General features: G+C 48.3%; 9 protein-coding genes across 9 annotated transcripts; 4 read left to right on the top strand and 5 right to left on the bottom strand.

Moving 5' to 3' along the window:
- Nucleotides 1–148: 148 nt before the first annotated feature.
- Nucleotides 149–1,244, top strand: N7471_011932 (putative L-cystine transporter; the record flags this gene model as incomplete). The annotated part of the gene is made up of 4 exons (XM_057284651.1): nucleotides 149–189; nucleotides 267–284; nucleotides 353–791; nucleotides 873–1,244. 4 exons carry the CDS (start codon nucleotides 149–151, stop codon nucleotides 1,242–1,244), a joined length of 870 nt encoding a protein of 289 aa, XP_057130917.1.
- A 1,763-nt stretch (nucleotides 1,245–3,007) lies between these two features.
- N7471_011931 (putative C2H2 transcription factor) lies at nucleotides 3,008–4,273 on the top strand (the record flags this gene model as incomplete). Its single annotated transcript, XM_057284650.1, has 1 exon — nucleotides 3,008–4,273. One exon carries the CDS (start codon nucleotides 3,008–3,010, stop codon nucleotides 4,271–4,273), a length of 1,266 nt encoding a protein of 421 aa, XP_057130916.1.
- Nucleotides 4,274–5,899: 1,626 nt separating this feature from the next.
- Nucleotides 5,900–6,925, bottom strand: N7471_011930 (esterase/lipase family protein; the record flags this gene model as incomplete). Its single annotated transcript, XM_057284649.1, has 2 exons — nucleotides 5,900–6,764; nucleotides 6,855–6,925. The coding sequence occupies 2 exons, from the start codon at nucleotides 6,923–6,925 to the stop codon at nucleotides 5,900–5,902; spliced, it is 936 nt and encodes a 311-aa protein (XP_057130915.1).
- A 477-nt stretch (nucleotides 6,926–7,402) lies between these two features.
- Nucleotides 7,403–7,627, bottom strand: N7471_011929 (uncharacterized protein; the record flags this gene model as incomplete). The annotated part of the gene is made up of 1 exon (XM_057284648.1): nucleotides 7,403–7,627. The coding sequence occupies one exon, from the start codon at nucleotides 7,625–7,627 to the stop codon at nucleotides 7,403–7,405; it is 225 nt and encodes a 74-aa protein (XP_057130914.1).
- Nucleotides 7,628–8,185: 558 nt separating this feature from the next.
- On the bottom strand, nucleotides 8,186–10,697 carry N7471_011928 (uncharacterized protein). The gene is made up of 4 exons (XM_057284647.1): nucleotides 10,113–10,697; nucleotides 9,099–10,043; nucleotides 8,849–9,049; nucleotides 8,186–8,789 (listed from the first exon to the last, which is right to left on the bottom strand). Exons 2-4 carry the CDS (start codon nucleotides 9,791–9,793, stop codon nucleotides 8,672–8,674), a joined length of 1,014 nt encoding a protein of 337 aa, XP_057130913.1. The 5' UTR covers nucleotides 9,794–10,043; nucleotides 10,113–10,697; the 3' UTR covers nucleotides 8,186–8,671.
- A 2,209-nt stretch (nucleotides 10,698–12,906) lies between these two features.
- Nucleotides 12,907–14,125, bottom strand: N7471_011927 (phosphotransferase family protein; the record flags this gene model as incomplete). The annotated part of the gene is made up of 3 exons (XM_057284646.1): nucleotides 12,907–13,600; nucleotides 13,662–13,957; nucleotides 14,027–14,125. 3 exons carry the CDS (start codon nucleotides 14,123–14,125, stop codon nucleotides 12,907–12,909), a joined length of 1,089 nt encoding a protein of 362 aa, XP_057130912.1.
- Nucleotides 14,126–14,198: 73 nt separating this feature from the next.
- On the top strand, nucleotides 14,199–15,384 carry N7471_011926 (uncharacterized protein). The gene is made up of 3 exons (XM_057284645.1): nucleotides 14,199–14,832; nucleotides 14,938–15,110; nucleotides 15,169–15,384. Exons 1-3 carry the CDS (start codon nucleotides 14,523–14,525, stop codon nucleotides 15,250–15,252), a joined length of 567 nt encoding a protein of 188 aa, XP_057130911.1. The 5' UTR covers nucleotides 14,199–14,522; the 3' UTR covers nucleotides 15,253–15,384.
- Nucleotides 15,385–15,479: 95 nt separating this feature from the next.
- On the bottom strand, nucleotides 15,480–16,989 carry N7471_011925 (pyridoxal kinase). Its single transcript, XM_057284644.1, has 6 exons — nucleotides 16,908–16,989; nucleotides 16,848–16,858; nucleotides 16,688–16,767; nucleotides 16,421–16,633; nucleotides 16,252–16,369; nucleotides 15,480–16,187 (listed from the first exon to the last, which is right to left on the bottom strand). Exons 1-6 carry the CDS (start codon nucleotides 16,953–16,955, stop codon nucleotides 15,551–15,553), a joined length of 1,107 nt encoding a protein of 368 aa, XP_057130910.1. The 5' UTR covers nucleotides 16,956–16,989; the 3' UTR covers nucleotides 15,480–15,550.
- Nucleotides 16,990–17,982: 993 nt separating this feature from the next.
- On the top strand, nucleotides 17,983–18,948 carry N7471_011924 (uncharacterized protein; the record flags this gene model as incomplete). Its single annotated transcript, XM_057284643.1, has 1 exon — nucleotides 17,983–18,948. The coding sequence occupies one exon, from the start codon at nucleotides 17,983–17,985 to the stop codon at nucleotides 18,946–18,948; it is 966 nt and encodes a 321-aa protein (XP_057130909.1).
- Between the last annotated feature and the right edge of the window lie 5 nt (nucleotides 18,949–18,953).

The following is an 18,953-nucleotide window of genomic DNA, read 5'->3' as shown; positions in this document are numbered from 1 at the left end:
GCTGTTGACTCGTTATCTTATCCGTCTTATCCTCAGCTGATCTTATCACAAGATTGCGTGCTGTGCCTGATGGAGCTCGAATCGTAACATCCCACACCTTCTCTTCTTCCCCCGCCTGATCCTTTGGAATGAGTACCCTCAATACAAGATGACTCCTCAACGAGAGATATTTATTAACGCTTTGTCCCGGTTTGTGAACTATTATCCGCACTTGATTGCCACAGGGCAATCCAAGGTTATGAACATGACTGACTAATACATCCCAGCTCTTTAGGATGGGCATAGTAAGTCTATGTTGATTCCGAGGCTATATTTCATGTGACACTTGATTTGATGGCTAACTCGAACACAGCATGCTCTGCTGGTCGGGGTCTTTTTATCCGCAGCCCATCACCAACTGGAAACGCAAGTCCACAGTCGGCTTGTCCATTGATTTATCCACTGTCAACCCTCTCGGCTTTGTCTGCTATGCGATATATACCTCCGCGTTTCTCTGGTCACCGGTCATTCGATCACAGTATGCGGCCCGCCACCCTGCCTCGATCGAACCCACCGTCCGGTTCAACGATTTCGCGTTTGCGGCCCATGCAGTGGTATTAACCATCATACTGTACACACAGTTCTGGCCTTTCATCTGGAAGTTCCACGTTTCCCGTTTCCAAAGGGTCAGTTGGACAATGGCAGGCCTCTTTTGGGGGTCTGTCCTGACTCCTCTGGTGGTTATGGCGGTAGTGTTGGCGCAAAGTCCGGATGACGGATTTGATCCTTCCACTTGGGCGTGGATTGACGTGGTAGGTGAAAATAAGCTACCTTTCTTCAATAAACTTCTAAACCATCGGGGAAACTACAAAACAAAGCTAAAATCCTTCCAGATCTACTCGTTTTCGTACGTCAAACTCCTGATCACCATTGTGAAATATATGCCTCAAGTGGCGTTGAATTACAAGCGCCAATCTACAGTAGGATGGAACATTGGAACCATTCTACTAGACTTGGCTGGTGGTGTTCTTTCAATGCTTCAACTAGTGCTTGACTCCAGCCTTCAAAATGACTGGAGCGGTATCACAGGTAACCCAGTCAAGCTACTGCTGGGCAACGTTACAATCCTCTTCGATGCGATCTTCTGCATCCAACACTATGTCTTATACCGAGATGTTACCCCTGACCCGAAGAGAACACCTGGTCCGGGCGAGGAATCGCCCCTCTTGGTCGGACAAGATGATGCTGTGAGAGATCAGGAATGATGCAAGGCATAAGAGAGATACATGGGACGAGCATAGTGACTTTGGGGCCGAATTTGAGACATTGGGGATATTTCTCTATTTTTGTAGAAGCAGTGCAGTCTGATCTTGGACCTTTGAGACATTGTGGGGGCGGGAATTCTGACCAAACGTCTCAGCCCTGGGAATATCTTGGCGATTTGACGATTGGGGGTTTGGTATAAGCCACGATTTAGATACACGATAGACCATCCTATTAGGAATGTGATGCTATGTTTTTTTTTTCCAGATCTAAGACACACTGCCAAAGATTATTCTTAGACCGAAGATATCCGGTCTCACAACCAGCTTACAATGTACAACGTGCCATTCTAGAAGCATTCAGGCCATCATTTGCTATTCCTTGAAACCTCCCTAGATAACCCGTCGCATAATGTAATAGTTTTAATTCACACAGTGACTGGATAATGGGCCCGAAGCCACACTGAGGCTCACGCCGATCATATTGTAGACACCGCTCCTTGTTTTGAACGGCCCCCCGTATTTGGTCCCCGCCGAGCGATGTGAGTGGTCGAACGAAGGAATAAGCACAAATTTATCAGCTTTGGCCAATCATGAAAAAGGAAACGGTCTATCCAATATGCACTAACGGTGCTAGCCGTCGGTGTCGTGCTAAGAGCCTCTGGTACTATAGCTGAACCTGAAGTCCAGATTCCCAGATTCCACATGAGCTCATTTTCTACTATATACCGTCTGCAATACCTGATTTGCGTAATGATCAACCATACAAAAGAGCCTTGGGGGCGAAATATGTCTGCAAGATATCAATCCCAGCTCCCTACCAGTAAGATACCCCGCCACGCAAGAGATACTACCTTCGGCTTTAACGTTACCTTCAAGCTGACTCAACCTTCAGAAACTGGAATTAAAATTACGAAGTTAAGAAATCGGAAATTATCAACAGGGCATGGAATCGGGGATTATGTGTATAATTTCAGGCATCTCTTGTGTAATGTCGCCATAACAATGAGGCTCTTGATATCTATGAACAAGATCCACGTGTTTATAGCGAACATGTATAAAAGACAAAAAGGATCTTACAGAATACCGCAACACCGGTCCTGGTCATCCCTGGCATCCGGCGCGTCTCGTGGCTTTCTACTGGCCAATAATACGAGCGCACAACGCAGACCCTAGGAATATCATAGCTAATTCATGAAACCCTAACCTCTTTCAATTATCTGCCGGTCTTGGTCTAGCCAACCTGGGAATGTACCATGTGCAGACCGACGTCGTCATCTTTCAGCCCTACTTTGAACTTGCCCCCATAGTTATACAAACGAGAACACCAATACCTGCAAGCCATGATTGGGTTGAAGATCATCCCTCAAGCCCCCGGCCCCAGTAATCCATCCATTCTGAATTTGAGTCAACCCCCAAAACGAACGGAACGGTATCAACTGCTCGTTCGATATATTACCAATACTAACTGGCCAGTATCATTAACAATTCAATGTTCTATATCAAGCATGGCAGTATTATCACTGTTTCAATTTCTTCTGCGGAACGCCTAGAAGTTCAGGATTACAGCACTGCCTCCTCGACTTGAGATGGCCATAAATACTCCACTACCTGTTACGTCTTAGTCTAAAAGACAAGTTCAGCTCTAAATCTGCCAAAACTCTATAACACTTTGGCTTCTCAGTCTTATCGGGCAACAATCTTCATGTGCATGGACAACTGTTCATACATCCTCTATAAGAGCGAAATTATACTAAGCATTTAATATGCAAGAGCGGTTTCCTCCAAAACACAGCTTTGAGTACTTGGAGTTCTCTTTTCCATCCTCAGAACTATCATCCCACAGCATCATCTACATCCCCAACATCCCCAACGTTGCCAATATGTACCCTAGTCGCCAGAAGTCTAGGAGTACGTACAGCACGATGCCGGATAGTGCTGGTTACTTAGAGTCCTCAGAGCCCCAACAGATGGGAGGCCTGTCCAATATCCCCACCAGCGCTGCATCCAACTCTTACATGTCCCCCCTTCAGCAGATGAACTTTATGGACGCCCAACCAGACCCTCGGTCCTTCCTAGCCCCGCGGAATTATTCCACGGGGAGAAGGGGATCGACAGACACTGACACAATTGGCTCTCAATACGCATGGTCCACTGCGTCTAACGCAGACATCCTCTCAAACTCTCCGCACATGCCCCCCTTTGAGACCACCATCGGCCCCACCACAACGCCCTTCATTCAAGGTTACTATCCCCGGGAATCTCTACAGCTCGCTATGAACGGCCCGGGCGTGTCGGGCTATACTCCTCAGCAAATAGATAAATGGTGCATTGAGAGCGAACCAGCCAGAGACTTCTACCAGCCACAGCCCTTCCCAAACATGGGCTCTATGCGTTTTCCACCATCAGCGGAGGTGCAACCAGAGCCCTACCCAACATTCAACAACCAACTCAACACTGCGAACGAGCAGTGGCTCTCTTGTCCACCCCATTCCTCTGATCCGATCCCAGAAACCTTCTTCTCAGTTCCCCGATCCGTCTCGGCTCCTCGATCAGTCCCAGCTCCAACAACCCATATCTACCAATCCACCGCTACAACCACCTCAATCTCCTCATCGCCAGCACACTCCCTCTCCGACCCAGATTCTCCACCAGCCGCACCAGGTTCAGCCTCCGGCTCAGGCTCCGGCTCCAACTCAGGCGACCTAAGCAACTACGGCATCCCAACGGGCGACGGCACCTGGCGCTGCGCACACCCAGGCTGCTCCTCGCAGGCTGTCTTCCATCGAGGCTGTGATCTGAGGAAGCACTTCAACCGCCACCGCAAGTACCTCTTCTGTCGCTATGAGGGATGTCCTCAGTCTGCGAAGAATGGGTTTAGCAGCAAGAAGGACCGTGCTCGGCATGAGGCGAAGCATAATCCTGGTGTGTTTTGTGAGTGGGAGGGCTGTGGGAAGGTGTTCAGTCGTGTCGACAATATGAAGGACCATGTGAGGAGGATTCATCGGAAGGGGGAGGCTGCAAGGGCTTGATTGTCGGTGAGATTACCATGATGACTATGAGGGTACTATGGTTCATGTTTACTTGGTCTTGGGCTTCTTTTGCTGTCTTGTTTGTACTTTGTGGGTTTTGGTTGGTTCTTTTATGTATAACATATAACATTGGTAGGCAAAGCGGAAAAAGGCATGGCGAATTTAGAATGAACGATTCTGTTGTTTAGCGAGGAGTTATATTTCGCTTCTATCTTTAAACACACAAAACCATTTAGAAATAAATAATTGCCTCGCTTGAGAAATGCTAGACATATACATGATGATGTAGATATGCAAATCTAGAATTAAACTTGCGCATTGCCGAGTAGTCAACGCCATGAGAAGCGACTAAAAATGCTTGATTCTAATTTTAACGCTAAACAAAGCCCTAGGCCAGACTAACATCATCCTGAACCTGATAATAGGAATTATTGCAAACAGGCCTGTGTAATCAACTACTCGTGACCTTCTTATGCATCCAAGACGTTTACGCAGAAATAGACCAGATGAAACGGGAATTTCCCCTAGATTTGGATTCTAATAATAGTGCAAGATACTCATAGTTTTCTACAACAAACAGTATTGCACAATGTCTAACCTATCGTCCTTATACGAGCCCACTACTCAGTTGAGGCTATGTACTGTGGCGAAGAGCAGGTATAGGAGCAAAAATATAAATAACTGCAGGGATTGCCCGATTGCCTTTCCTGTCCAGGGTATCCGGGTAAATAAGGTCCTTGAGGTTTGTTAGTCTATGGAGCCAGGGCAATGATCCAAATCGTCGTATTTCTATGTCAAGACCAGACTTATGCGACGAGGTGTGCTTTCCCGATTCAGAGCCCTAACAAAACCGCCTCCGCGCGTTGGTTTCTACCAACTACTAGTACCATCTTAGCGAATTACCAGTCCCGAAATATCCTCCTCGGATCGAGGGCGGCGCCAACCATGCAACTTAAATAACCTGGCTCGATTTGACCAGACCAGGCAGGGCCTCCGTGCCGAAACCAACAACAGCCAGGCCCCGGCAACACATCTGCGCCCGGAGGATGTGGAAATGATGCAGCGGAGGTTATCAGCATCGTTCCGGGTGCCATGGAACTGATACGAGCCCAGCGTATTACACCGACGCCCCGGGCGAGTGCCCTCCCGGTGACGGCTACACAAAGGGCCAGCCAACATACTACTCCAATCAGTGCCTTGAGCAGCCGCACGCTTCCTGGGTAACCAGGAGCTATTACTAGTTGCTACACTATTTAATTAGGGAAATGGATGATATAGTTAGTGTTTTAAGGGTGTGTTCTTCAGGTCGAAAAAAAAAGAATATCAGATATCTGAAACTTCCAAGGGTTGGGAAACCCAAGGTTCTGAGGCTCCAAAGTTTCAGCTTCGCACGTGTTTCCAAGGTTGATCCTAGAAGCTTAACTCTTAACTCTATTTGAAACGTGTATGGACCCCCGTCGTTCACGCACAACGGCATTGTATTATAAACTCTGTCTGTAGATATCGATTTTAAGAGATATATGGCTTGCACAACACAATTGAAACCAGAAAATCGCGAGAAACATCCAATTTCGTGCAGATACCCCATCAGTCGAAGGCAAAGTTCTCGCCATGTGTGTAATATCCTTAAGCGAGATTCTGCGAATTTGCCGTTCCATTAAAGTAAAGATTCCCTGGAGTCCAAGACCCCAACCAAGCAGGATTTCCAGAGAGAGGAGCTGCCATGGCCGTTTTATTTGCAGCAGCATCACCACCACGGGACTCATGAAGCCACCCTGTAATGATCGACCTCACAAGCCCATACCCACCATCTGCATGACCACTGAACCTCGTCATATTGTAATGATCAGCATCGATGCTGCAGCTCTCATAGCCCCGCAGAACCGCCGAGTGCTCTTCAACGATCTTTCCTACTACATCATTCATATTCCTCGCTTCGTAGAAACAGAAGACCTTGAGGGCGAGGTCTCCGCGACGAAGCATAGCCTGAAACTCATTCCCAACTCGTTGCACATTGTTCGAACCTGGATGGAGAGCACCGACCATATCTCTGTTTGCGGTGTGGACTATGTTCATTCCTTTTGCGAGTTTTTCTCGGTACGAGGCGAGCGAAGATCCGTATTGCGGTGTGCCCATGAAGATTATCCCGATGGCGCTGGATGATATCGCCCATAGTCCGTCTATGGAATTGCTGAGGATCAGGGCCTGCTGGCATACCAGCCCGCCTAGACTGTGCGCGATAAATAGGATGGGTCTGTTTGAGCAGTCGATTCGTTGGCTGACTATTGCATAGGCTAGGGATTGGCTGTGGTCGTAGAGTCGGTCGGAGAAGGTAATCGAGGTAAAGCTGAATATGTCGACGTCGTAGCCGAATGTCATGATGCGTGCCGTGGATAAGTCTTTGGTGAGAAGATCTCGGGGCCATAAGGTTCCGTTTTCGTGAGTCCATGTTCTCTCGCGGTTGCCGGTTAATCCGTGGATTAAAACAATGCTAGTTTAATGTATGTCAGTCCGAATGTCTTTTTTTGAGTTCTTGGTTCATCCACTTTGGGCTCCCTCTTAGAGTAGAGGATGGACTCACTCCAGGTTAGCATTCAAAGGATCAGATAGCACCTTCATTCCAATTGCACCTTCTGTGGGGTACCTCGGCATAATTAGCTCGGTAAATCATTTCTATTCTCGAAATCTTACAGACTGTGTTCTGGAACCCCGGGTTTCGTCTTGCTCCTGAATAGCGATAGCCTCATAGTGGCGAACTATATGTGACCTTGGGTCAAATACGCGAATGGAACAAATATCAAGAAAAGAATAGCGAGATAGAGTCAACAAAAGAGACAAGCCCAGAAATGAGCCGGTGAAGGGCTAGATAAGTTTAAAACTCTTTATCCTGACTGTTAAGCGCCCTCTTCTTGAGAACGTACTACCCCTGTCCGGAGCTGACGAACCCCATGCATTATACAATGTCTTAAGTGAACCACATGTCTTAACACTGTCCGTTATACGTCCATATTGAAATCATTATAGGTGACACAGAAATATCCCGATTAAAATGGCTGCGAACACGCATGTCCGTGAGAATATATCGGGCTGGAACGTCGTGGTAGCCCCACAGGATCAGGCGCAGAACTTCTACATCGACAATGTAAATGGTCGAGTGAGCCATTGGTGCATGATTGGGCTCGTCTTCAGGAGGGCTGCCAAGACATCGTAGACTTGCTTGGAATTCCCGGCGGTGAGGATCCTAGGACCGACATGTTCAGGCTTCTCTGCGCTTGCATCTGAGATAGCAAGGATGATTGGGCTCTCATACTTGACAATTTTAATGGTTATCGCTTCCTTGACGAGAGCCTGCATCTAGTGTGGACGTATCTTCAGACTTGATTATTGGATGCTTCTTTCTTTTACAAAAGTTCGCAGTCGCTAATCCGACCTTCCTACTAGAATTGGGACCGATGCTAATTTCTCTTCCTACATATAATCGGCCAGCTCACTGCATTAAGCAAGCCACCAAGCCACGTAAACGTGATGTAGTACCCATAGTTCGGCAGTGGAAGGAGGCTGACTCGATTGTGGCGCAAAAGGTGGACAGAAAAAAGTTCCTAGGCATAGATCATCGCGAGAGACACCCTAGGAATGCACAACTTGGCGGCTGGGAAACTTAATCGACATAGTGAAGCCATGGAGCTGATGGAAAGTGCGTGGAATCGAGGGAGCGAGTTATAGCCCGGCATTCGGACTTAATTCGAATTTCTACTAACTTGATGGAATGGAAGGTCCAAAAGTTGAATCTCAAGAGAGGAAGTATCAGATCGGATTGATCATACGCGCATTTAAAGTGAAGCCAATCTCCAGTTATGGTGCACCAAAGGGGAAGAGACTTCTATCCGAGTGTGATCTTTGATATGTTCCAAGTAAAATGAAGGAGAAATTTCAATAGATGAGGTTTCATAATACCCCAATCGAATCGATCAGACAAGATGGAGAAAGAAGATGAAATAGTAAAAAACAATAAAGACTCACAACGCTCCAATTAAACGAATGGTCCATGTAACACCATGAATTTCTAACAATGGACAGGTGGTATCATTGCAGAAGCACCAAAACAAAAGTACCCAAAGGTAACAAAATAAAAAACAGCAGAAAGGTATCACAGCTGAGAAATTCGTCACGCGTAAAGTTGCGAAGTTGCCTCCAGGGGGGATTAGCATGTCTTACTGAGGCGCTAATCTGGAAATCTGGAACACCCGGGGGACACAGGGTTGAATGTGGGAGAGAGTGAGGGTGGAAGAGGGTACACGTCGGAATGGGTAGGATAGAAAGGACATGGGCGAGAAAGAAAGTTGGAAATGCAAGATGTGAACAGAAATAGAATCAAAAATAAAACGAGAGGCTAAAGGTTCATATATTGTTCATCCTTCGTTTTCTCCCGCGGGCGCTACCAAGCGGCCTTTGCGCGAGAACCTGTCGGAGAATGGGATCGTCTTTGTTTTTGTCGACGTGGTGTACACGGACATGTCTGTGTGAGTGTGAGTTCAGCTGATGTCAGATTAAGTGAGGCTCGGATGTAGCACGAACCGTTGAAGATTGTCGGGTCGCGGGTATTTGTGTTGCTGGTCTGGACAGAAGGGACAGACGTAGCCTGGGGAGTTGTGCACGAGACCATGGCGCATCATTTCATTCTTGCGCTTGAAGCCTTTTCCGCCCAGTGCGCGTGGACAGCCCTCTACTGGGCAGAAGTGCGGGCGGTCTTGTGAGTGTACGTTTGCGTGAGAGCTGCTATTTCGTTAGGTGGGGGTTTCACTTGAGTCGTTTTTTTTGGTCTTACTTGAGGAGATACTGAGTTTGGAAGGGCGCAGCAGTGCATCCAGGATGTGTACACTTGTAACTACCCACGGGCCCATTGGCCTGGGGAGTGGACGCAGAGAGCGAATGCCGATCACCCATACCAGCGCCGACCTGTTCCGTGGGCGTAGGATAACTGGTTGCTGGGCTTTTGGCAGTCATAGGGGAAGCCTCATACGGGGTCTGGACGGACAGCATCTCAGACTGGGGTGGTCCGCGCCAGAAGGACGAGTGCGAGGCCGGAGAAGGGTTGGTAGATGAGTCCTTCATGCTCACCGGCGAAAAGTGAGAAAAAGGACTTGCAGGGATGGAAAACTTTCCCGGAAAAGCGCGGTCGAATGGAGAATCGTTCCCTGACGTAGTTGATGTGGGACACGAGGAGAAAGGGAAGGGTGATGACATTGTGTTGACTGGTGGTGCGCCGAAGTCTGACAATGCGCTGAGAGCTTTGTGGATAGACGGCAGCGTCTGTTTATTGCTGCTGTCTGGGGTTTTTTCGAAACATGATCCAGAAGAGGGTTCAATCAATTTTAGTGATGGGAGGGGAATATGGGGATCTCTTTCCGGAGAGGTTTTGAGATGGGGCAACACCTGTGAGAGTCGTGGGGTCTGGCCACTCAATGATGGAAGTCGCTCTCTTTGAACAACCTCGGTTTTAACCTCAACATCTGGCTGCATAGGCTGGAGCGGGACTGGAGCTGGTTCCAACCGGGGGGTTTCTTCTCAATCTTGTTATATGAGGCTGAGCCTGAGGGTGCCTTGAGTTCCAGTGATAGTTTTGCTGCAGGCTCATCCCTTGAGAATGGATTTGACCTCTTTGGATCTCTGGGATCAAAGTCAGGCGGTTGCTTATGATTTTTTTGATTCCCAGGTAATGGTTCCAATGGAGAATTCCTTGCGGCTGCGGCAATCTCAGGGTGGTACGGAGCTAGAAACTCCATCAGCACTCGGTCGCCCTCACGGGTTGAGTTCTGAGGTTTCGGCTGGTTGGGCTTACGAGAACCCGCTGCATCGGCATCTTTTTCGCTAGTCGAAACAAATGGTGGTGGTGGTGTGTCGTTCTCTCCATAGTTGGGTTTCATCGCCTCCATAGGAGGCGATCGATTAAAAGCATCATCCGAATCATACATAGCGGATGTCATAAAGAAAGTGGCAGGTGCATCGGGCACCTCGCCTTATACTTGTTGTTGGTCTGACTGATTGAATTGACGATCACACATCAGAACTGATGATAAGTAGCCTGTAAGATATGGTTAGAGAGGGGTTATTGTAATTTTGACTCTCCCGATGATCGGATGAATGAAAAAAGCACGATCTAAGTGAATAGAATAGAAAAGAAAACCAAAAAAGCAAGTTTTGACACAATGCGACTGCCCGTAGTTCTGCAAAGTGTCGAGATGGGGAGATGAGGGGTTGTCAGGTCAGGATGACCCGAAGAGAAGAAAACGAAAACCAAACAGGTCTGAGGGTAGGAACCATGAAAGACAAGCAAGAAAACAAGAATGTAAGAAAAGCAAGAAAAGCAGAAAAGAAAAAAAAAAAAAGAAACCCCAAGCTCTAGAATATCCAGTTTCGAGGTCTGCAGAAAGTGCACTTACCCAAGCGGAAAGGTGGACGGGTAGTGAATGGGTCCCGGGATGAGGCTCAAAAGCTCCGATTGTCACTGCGCCATCTGCAGATGAAATGATATCACCCGAAAGGAAGCGTGCAGATAGGAAACTGTACAGTAAAGTCTGGAAGAAAAGAAAGGAAAACTAAGGTAGAAGTTGCAGGCGGGAAAAAGAGTCTAAGGGTGAGATAATACCACGTTCTACACGTGTAAGTTAGGGCCCCAGCAATATCTACCAGTATAATGCCAGTATCAAGTATCAGCAAGAAATAAAAAAGAAATAAAAAAGAAGAGAGAACACAGAGAAAAGGAGAATAAACGTCTCAAGGAATATTCGAGGGGGAAGAGAAAGAAAGACATGCGGCTCTCTTAACTCGGGGACCCACATAATTAATAGATTACATAGTTTACCGTGACATATTCAAAACAGATTTCTATTATTATTCGGGTTTTATATTTCAACAATGTTTGTATTAAATTTTTGTGATTCTTGTTATTTTTGTTATTTTAGGTTTTTGGGTTTGGGGGGTTTTTGCACCCTCTCAACTATACCTTCAACTTTCAACTTCCTCTCTGCTGACCATGATCCCCTGACATACCTTATCCCCTCTACTCGGAGCATTTGAACTTGGTCGCACATAAGCCAAGAAAAGAAAAAAAACCAGAAAAAAAGAAAAAAAGTCTCCACCGCTACTCTTCGCTATTCAGGCTCCACCATTAAACTCGGAGACAACAACCGGGGGGTGCAAGTCTCTCTGAGTCGTTTCCCCTCTCTCTCTCCACTCCCCCAGTCTGTTATACCCGGCTAGGGAAGCTGCACCACGAAGGGGGGCCCACAAGGTCTGTTCACATTTCCCATTTCCCTCTTTCTGTCCCGCCTTTTGGTCCTTTTTTTTGTGCCTTCCTCTGCAACGTCAGACTCAAGTCTGCGCTGGCACGCTAACATCCTGCGAGCCTCGAGCCGTCAGCCCGAAGGATCTTCAGGCTTTCCCGGTTTGGTTGTCAACGCGCTGTCGGCGGTAAGGAGATCGTCCGGCCCACGTTGTTTCAGAGCCTCGTTAAGAGACGGCTCTTACTATATTATATATTATAGTTCTATTATCCTACCACATTGTACATTGTAGACCACATAATACCCCTATAATAACTATAATACTACGCTATACTACCTGCATAGATGTGTTGTCCAACCCTGTCGGCCTCAATCCGAAACCCCTAATTCCTGATTTCTCTTATTATCCCCAGCCGCATCCTCTCGATCCCCTCACACTAGTGAATAGTGGATAAAGACAGAGAATAAATTAGTTAATTTAACACCAATGCCTATCTGAATAGCGAATCTTATCCAAAACCTGCTATTGAAATATATATGGAATCAGAAAAAAAAAACAAGTGGATTCTTCACCCCCTCAGCCTCACTTACGCGTAGAGCCGCAGGGCAGAAAAAAGCCTCACCCTTTTTCCCCTCTTTTGCGTCCAATCATAACCTGCCCGACTACTTTACTGTCTGCCCGCAGATGGGCTCAACGGACATTACACAATGCGGTATTCCACCTTTCCGCGCACTGTTTCGTTCTCTTATAACCATGGATCTAATCTTCTATATACAGTTATGCACTTTGTCTTCCTTATATATTTTTTCTTCTATATACTTTGTGTTCTTTTATTTAAACCCATTGCATCTTTATATATCCCTAGGCACTAACTTTCATTCGGTAGTGATCGGATGAAATGGCGTACATAAACGTGATATGCTCGCAGCATATTTCCTACCTGGAATACGATGTGTTCTCGAATGTTTGTCCCCATCGGGTTAAGTGCTTACACCCACACGTCAGGCGCCAAAAGTACTACTTTAATCTAGCTGTTCTAGGCTACATAACCTCCATGTCCATACCCATAGAAAGTGGGGTTTTTGGATTGTTTCATAGTGGAGAGTTGGTTCTGGACCAGCCTTACATACTATTAGTAAACCTGAAGAGTCCGATTTAGATTTAGATCGGGCCATGTCAAGCTACATTGTACATGCATCTATCTACATACAGACGGCGCTAGAATGGAATGAAAGTCCAGGCCTCGATTCTGAGTATATACAATGCCCAAACCTGAAACCCTCAGTTCAAGTACTGTCAACAGTCAAGTAAATAATGCTCTACTCTCTACAGAGTCAGAGTGTAATAGACTACAACTTCCCCTCAGCAGCCCTCTTAACAGCCCTAACCCTCTCCCAAGCCTCCTCAGCAAACGGTTTCGCCCTCTTAGCATAATCACTGGCCCTCGCACTACTAGCTTGTCTCCCAGCGAACCGGGCCGCAATGCCCTGCATAATCACGGAGCCCCGGAACGCAAAGAACGCATCGCCCCACGCCACGTCGGAACTCGTTTCGTACCCAGACGTCTCGGCGTACCAGCCAATGCATTCCTCGCGCCGCGGCAGCCCTGGAACAACCCCCGGCGCGAACTGAGACAGTTGGCTGTCCCCACCGTCCATTATGTACGGACTGGTAAGGTTGCAGAAGTCGGAGAGCGGGTGTCCTATGGTCGCCATTTCCCAATCTAGGATTCCGATCACGCGCGGCTCCGTCTTGTGGAAGATCATGTTGTCGATTTTGTAGTCGCCGTGAACAAGTGTGCCCCGGTCTAGTGGCTGCGTGCTCTTTTGCGAGAAGAACGTCACCATATCGTTGAAGTGGGGGAGTTCGCCGACGGGCTCTTTAGTGTCGGCATCGACGACGGCTGCTTGGGCTTTGGAGATTGTCTTGAAAGTCGCGATTTGACGGTCGAAGAAGCCTGTCGGCTTGCCGAAGGTTTCGAGTCCGACGCTTTTGGGGTCTACGCTGTGGAACTTCGCGAGCGTTTGTACTGCATTCTTCCAGCTGCGTTGCTTGTCAGTATGTGGTTGGTGTCTTGAGTTGGAGCCTCAATCGCGTGACGTACAGTGCTTTCCTCTCCTCCCCGCTCACACCTGGCATCGCTGGGTCGGTGAAATGCCGCCCGTCTAGGAACTCCATGATGTAGAATGCGGTTCCGATCACGCTGTCATCTTCACATAGGCAGTACGCCCTGGGAACAGGTACATTGGTATCGCCTAATGCCCGGATAATCTTGTACTCGCGCTCGACTTTATGGGCCGTCTTCGAGAGCAGCTTGCCGGGGGGCTTCTTGCGCAGAACGACTTGCTTGCCATCAGCGGCAGTAAGGAGATAGGTAGGGTTTGATTGACCGAAGCCGAACTACAGTGACAAGATATTAGTTGGTCTGTTTGATATTGCTGATTTGTTGATTGACGGGGCCAGACTCGCCTGCTTCACATCAAGTGGAGTCTTGACCTCCGGCACATTCTGGTCAATGTACTTCTCCAAAGAGGGGATATCTATAGGCTGGCGCACTTCTCCCGCCATGATGTCGATATGAAATGAGGAAAAACTGTCCAAAAAGCGTATGTACTTTGTAAATTGACTGACAGTTTCAAAATAATATGTACAGGGAAGCAATAAATGTCCCAGCACTTACCTCCTCGGCGTGACCGGGGGACCTCGGCCCCAGCATCTCCTCGGCGTCATCACCGCTTCCCCCTCGGGCGGGGAGGACAAAGAAGCAAACAGAACAAACACCCGGCGCGTCCCAGCGGTGAAACGCGTAGGCGTCGAGCGTGGAGCTCACCGCAATTTTTGTGAAGCTAGGGGCTTTGGTCACTTGCGTTAGCCAATTCATTCTAATTGTGGGACCCTATTATTTTTTACCACTCTATCCACTCGATTCTCGATCTTCGATCCTCCAACCATTTTTGTGTTTACCATGACCAAAGAGACCACCCCGCCACCCCAAGAGAAATCCCTCCCCGCGCACAATCCGCCTTCACTGCCTGCCTCCCCGCTGGCGAAACGATCAAAGCCAGACACAATGACTACCGCCGCCGTCACCTCGATCCAGCAGCCGCTGCCCCCGCTGCTTGTTAAGAAGCTCGTCGAGTCTGCCCAGGCTCCGACTCGTGGCTCCGCTTTCGCGGCTGGGTACGATATTTACGCTGCGAAGGAGACTGTTATCCCCGCTAAGGGAAAGGCCGCCGTTGAGACTGGCATTGCTATTGCTGTGCCTGAGGGAACTTGTATGTGACTATACCTGTGGTTAGGATTGAGAACTTTGGCGAAGCTCTCTGCTTGTTGAGGCTGAGCTGGGTTAAGAGTGGATGGGATACTAACGAGGAATACAGACGGCCGCATTGCTCCCCGTAGTGGTCTTGCTGCTAAGCACTTCATTGACACTGGTGCTGGTGTCATTGATGCCGACTACCGCGGTGAGGTCAAGGTGCTTCTGTTCAACCACTCTGACGTTGACTTCCCGGTCAAGGCGGGTGATCGTGTTGCCCAGCTGGTTCTGGAGCGGGTGAGTTCCGGCTATCAATACTATTGTATGTTGTGTGAATGTGTCTGACCTGTTTTAGATTTACACCCCTGAAGTGAGCGTTGTCGAGGAGCTGGAGGAGAGTGTCCGTGGTGCCGGTGGATTCGGTAGCACTGGCATCTAAGAGCCATACCTCGGTACACAGTTGGGAGGATGACAGACAAAAATTAGACGGCTTCTGGGTTTAACAGGACCTAGTTACGATTACATGCATTTGAGAACTTGTTTGATTGAATGAACAAAAGACACAAAAGAGATTCTATGCTTGATTCAATAATCAAATCTATGTACAGACCGAACCGGTTTTTGATATAGAGATGGCCACAGACCCGGCTTCATCTAATGCCCTCCCGAAATCCTTCTATCGTCCAATCATGCCACATGCAAAAGATATAAACCCCAGCTTTAAACCCAACCAAAGACTACCGCAGATCCTTAGGAAGATCCGCCTTCTTCCAATCCTGCACCTCAAACAAGATCTTCGGATCCCGCAAAATCCGCGTATTCCTCACAAGCCTAACCTCCGCAGCCTTAGTCCTCCGCAAATAATCCCTCTTCTCCAATTCCTCCACCGAAGCCTCTCCCTCCAGCGCAGGAACAGCAACCGCCAGCTCCGCATCCCGACTCTCCAGCGTCCGCTCCAGAATACTATGCATACTGGATAGAACCTTGACAGTCGCGCTAGCCAGCGGCAGATTCGTGGCCGCAACATCGTCAGGCGAAACCCACGACTTGGTCGTGCGCAGTCCATCCACTGCGGAAACGGCTTCGCTTAGACGCGCGACGGTCAACGCCGCGAACATGTCACCCGTCCCGCTGAAGAAGCAGTCCAGAGCTGGTACGTCGACGCGGAATAGTCGCGGGGACCCGTCGGAGCGCGTGGTCGAGCCAATTACTGTTAGGAAGTTCTCTGGTGGGGCTGGGGTTAAGCCTGATTGGGAGAGCTTGAAGAGTTGCACTGAGGTGATTATCACGTGTGGCACGGAGTAGATCCTGTGGATGGCTGTTACTGCTGAAGCGAGGGTTTCTAGGGAGGTTATTTTGATGCCGGAGAGGGTCCTGGATTATTTTATATTAGTGGTCTGGGTAGGGGGTATGAAGTTGAAGTTTGGGATGAGCTTACTCTGCTTCGAACTGGTTAGGCAAAATCAAATCCGCAAAGGGGACGATTTTCTTGTATGCGGGGACTACGTCGTCGTTGACATATAGTCGGCCTTGGTCGCCCATGACCGGGTCCAGGACTGATATTATATCAGCGTCTATTCTTGGGAGGAATAGCGGGTATTACGTACCCCAGAAAAATGACCCGGGCTTCTTTTCTGCCTTCTCTTGCAGATCAATGCCGATAGTGCCTACTGATTCCACGGCTGCTGCACTCGGGGCGTAGCCCGATAGCATGACATCGAAGTCTGTGAGGTTACTCTGGCACAGGCCCTGATAGAGGTCTGAAATTTCCTGCGCGGTGGCACGAGTCCCCTTGAATTGGCGATAGCCTGTGTGGTTACCTGGAATTGCATGTGAGTCAGGGTTGGGATGTTAAGATCGGGGTTGCAACGTACTAAAATGGACGGTGTTTAAGGCGGCGACTTCGCAGCCCAGGGATTGCATGACGAAGGTTGCCATTGTATTTCCGACATGGCTGGAGAGAACGTGTTAGTTGATTGATTCTAATAGTGTGTTGTAGATATGATAAACCGCGTTATCAGACTTGTCACATACCCATAGACTACCTGGTGGACTGTCAGTTTATGATCCGAAGGAGTGGGCAATTTCACTTACGTGGCTGGCAACAGCCAGAACACGGGTCTCAGGAACTAATGAATCCATAATAAGTTCAAGTTAAGCCGTTGAATTGACAGAGAGTGTATCAAGTATGTTGTCGCTATGACTCTGTGTGGGGGTCGGGGATGATTTACCGAAATTCCTCTTACCTAATTGGTCCCGAGAACCGAATTATCAGAGAGCCAGGAAATAATATATTCAATGGGATTTAATGCTAATTACATATGTAGTGATGTAGATATACATTTAGATATAGAATAGAATCAATTAAGTTATAATTTGTAAATATTTGGAACTATGTATGAGTCGACCCAAGTCTCTTTAAACCCTGAAACCTCGTGTTACAAGATCTTGCTTCCAAGGTTGACTTTCTTAAAATTCACCCAAGGTTGTACTCCGTACTTCATGCTGTATACTTCGGTTTCAGAATGATCCAGTCTCCGAGTGATGATGTCTAGCCCACATGTGCATCCGGACGGGGAACCGGTGGGGGAAAAAGCGAACACAGAAGGGAACATCTGGAGATAGCCCTGGAGATAGCCCTGTACTTTGTACTATGTATGCGGGTCTCGTACCAACTAGGTATCGGATCTACTCTATACGGAGTATACTAGTACATAACTGTTATAGCAGTATAAGCAGAGAGCACCCCTGAACCAAAGCTGAGTTCCACCGAACGGTCTAGTTCGTGCTAGTGGTACTTCGGAGTCCTCTAGCGCATTGGCAAGTTCTCGGCCTTGGCCTTTTGTTATGCGAATGCCTGGGAACTAAAAAAAGTCCCGTTTTAGGCTTTTCTGCACCTTCCAGGGTCAATGGCACTTGCCTCGTGCACTTCTCATCTTCAACTTCATCGACTTCACCTTCGAGGGAATTCCCTCCGTCACTCCTTTCAATGAAGTGCTGATTATCATTCATTCCTAATTCGTCACTCACTCACAATGTTGGAATAAAATCACTTCTTTGTTTCCCAACTCTGTCACTCGTTAAAGCATACAAAGACTGTCCTTCCTCCGATAATTCATACTTGACCGTTTATGTCCTCGCCTCGATCTCAAGTCGACATAACGCCAAAATGTCCCGTCTTTACGATATTTACAACCTCCTAATTCTAATTACTATTCTCTGTCTATCACCCACATGGGCCCAATCAGTGGACCCCACAGACCTGACCGTGCCACGATCGACCTGGCAAGCAAGTGGAGAGACCACAGATCGTCAATCACTACAAGCACCAACAGAAGAAACAACAACAGTTCGCCGACGAACAATCATCACAGCCTCAAACTCCACCTCAACAGGAATGCCCAAGCCCTTCGACACACTGTCGTACAACTTCGCCAACGGAAGCACCTGCATCGACTTCTTCGCGAAATGGCGCACCAACACAACAATCTCAAACTGCAACGCCATTTCCCTACTCATCGAGAACTCAAACGCCTTCTTCCACACCCTGAACTCAGCACCCGCCACCACCCGCATCCTAGACACATCCTGCTCGGCAGATGTCTCCAAATGCGCATCAATCATGACCTCCCTCGCAGCCGATCTCCTCAACCCCGCCCACTGCGGCGACGACTATGAAAACGGGAACTCCGTCGTCAAAAACACGTATAGCGATCTCGTCGCTTACGAACCAATGTACCGCGCCACTTGTCTCACGAACCCATCGACGCAGAAATACTGCTTCGTCGACGCGGTGTCGAATTCGACGAACGCAGATGACTACGGTGTCTACCTCATACCGCTGGGGACCCCGCTCACTGTCGGTGCTGTGCCGACTTGTAATACGTGTTTGAAGGCGACTATGGGGCTCTTTTCGACCTGGGCGAGACGGGATGGTCAGTCGCTTGATTCGACTTATCTTCCCTCCGCGAAGATCGTTAATGCGCACTGTGGTGGTGGCTTTGCGTCGACTAATATCACCGTTGGATCGGCCGCTGTCAGGGCTGGGGCGGGCCTTGCTGTTCCCTTGCCCAATCTTGGGATTGCTACGGTGATGGCCTTCGTTCTTGGTGTTATGTTGACTGGCCTGTTTTGATCTGA

This window comes from Penicillium samsonianum, assembly GCF_028829775.1.
Source record: "Penicillium samsonianum strain IBT 33392 chromosome Unknown utg000007l_segment0_segment0, whole genome shotgun sequence".
NCBI lineage: Eukaryota > Fungi > Ascomycota > Eurotiomycetes > Eurotiales > Aspergillaceae > Penicillium > Penicillium samsonianum.
Note: the sequence above shows the minus strand (reverse complement) of the source record. Positions and strands in the feature narration are given on the sequence as shown.

Bases quoted from the DNA above. Each gene is read 5' to 3' on its own strand.
- N7471_011928 (XM_057284647.1), bottom strand. From the start codon at position 9,793: ATGCAGCCAGATGTTGAGGTTAAAACCGAGGTTGTTCAAAGAGAGCGA. The intron at 9,050-9,098 runs GTAAGACCAAAA...CTAACGAAATAG, and splicing joins CAAACTCAGTATCTCCTCAA to CAGCTCTCACGCAAACGTAC. The intron at 8,790-8,848 runs GTTCGTGCTACA...ACACTCACACAG, and splicing joins CGACCCGACAATCTTCAACG to ACATGTCCGTGTACACCACG.
- N7471_011925 (XM_057284644.1), bottom strand. From the start codon at position 16,955: ATGGATTCATTAGTTCCTGAGACCCGTGTTCTGGCTGTTGCCAGCCAC. The intron at 16,634-16,687 runs GTACGTTGCAAC...ATGCAATTCCAG, and splicing joins CTTAAACACCGTCCATTTTA to GTAACCACACAGGCTATCGC. The intron at 16,370-16,420 runs GTACGTAATACC...ATATAATATCAG, and splicing joins GCCCGGGTCATTTTTCTGGG to TCCTGGACCCGGTCATGGGC.
- N7471_011926 (XM_057284645.1), top strand. From the start codon at position 14,523: ATGACCAAAGAGACCACCCCGCCACCCCAAGAGAAATCCCTCCCCGCG. The intron at 14,833-14,937 runs GTATGTGACTAT...CGAGGAATACAG, and splicing joins TGCTGTGCCTGAGGGAACTT to ACGGCCGCATTGCTCCCCGT. The intron at 15,111-15,168 runs GTGAGTTCCGGC...GACCTGTTTTAG, and splicing joins CCCAGCTGGTTCTGGAGCGG to ATTTACACCCCTGAAGTGAG.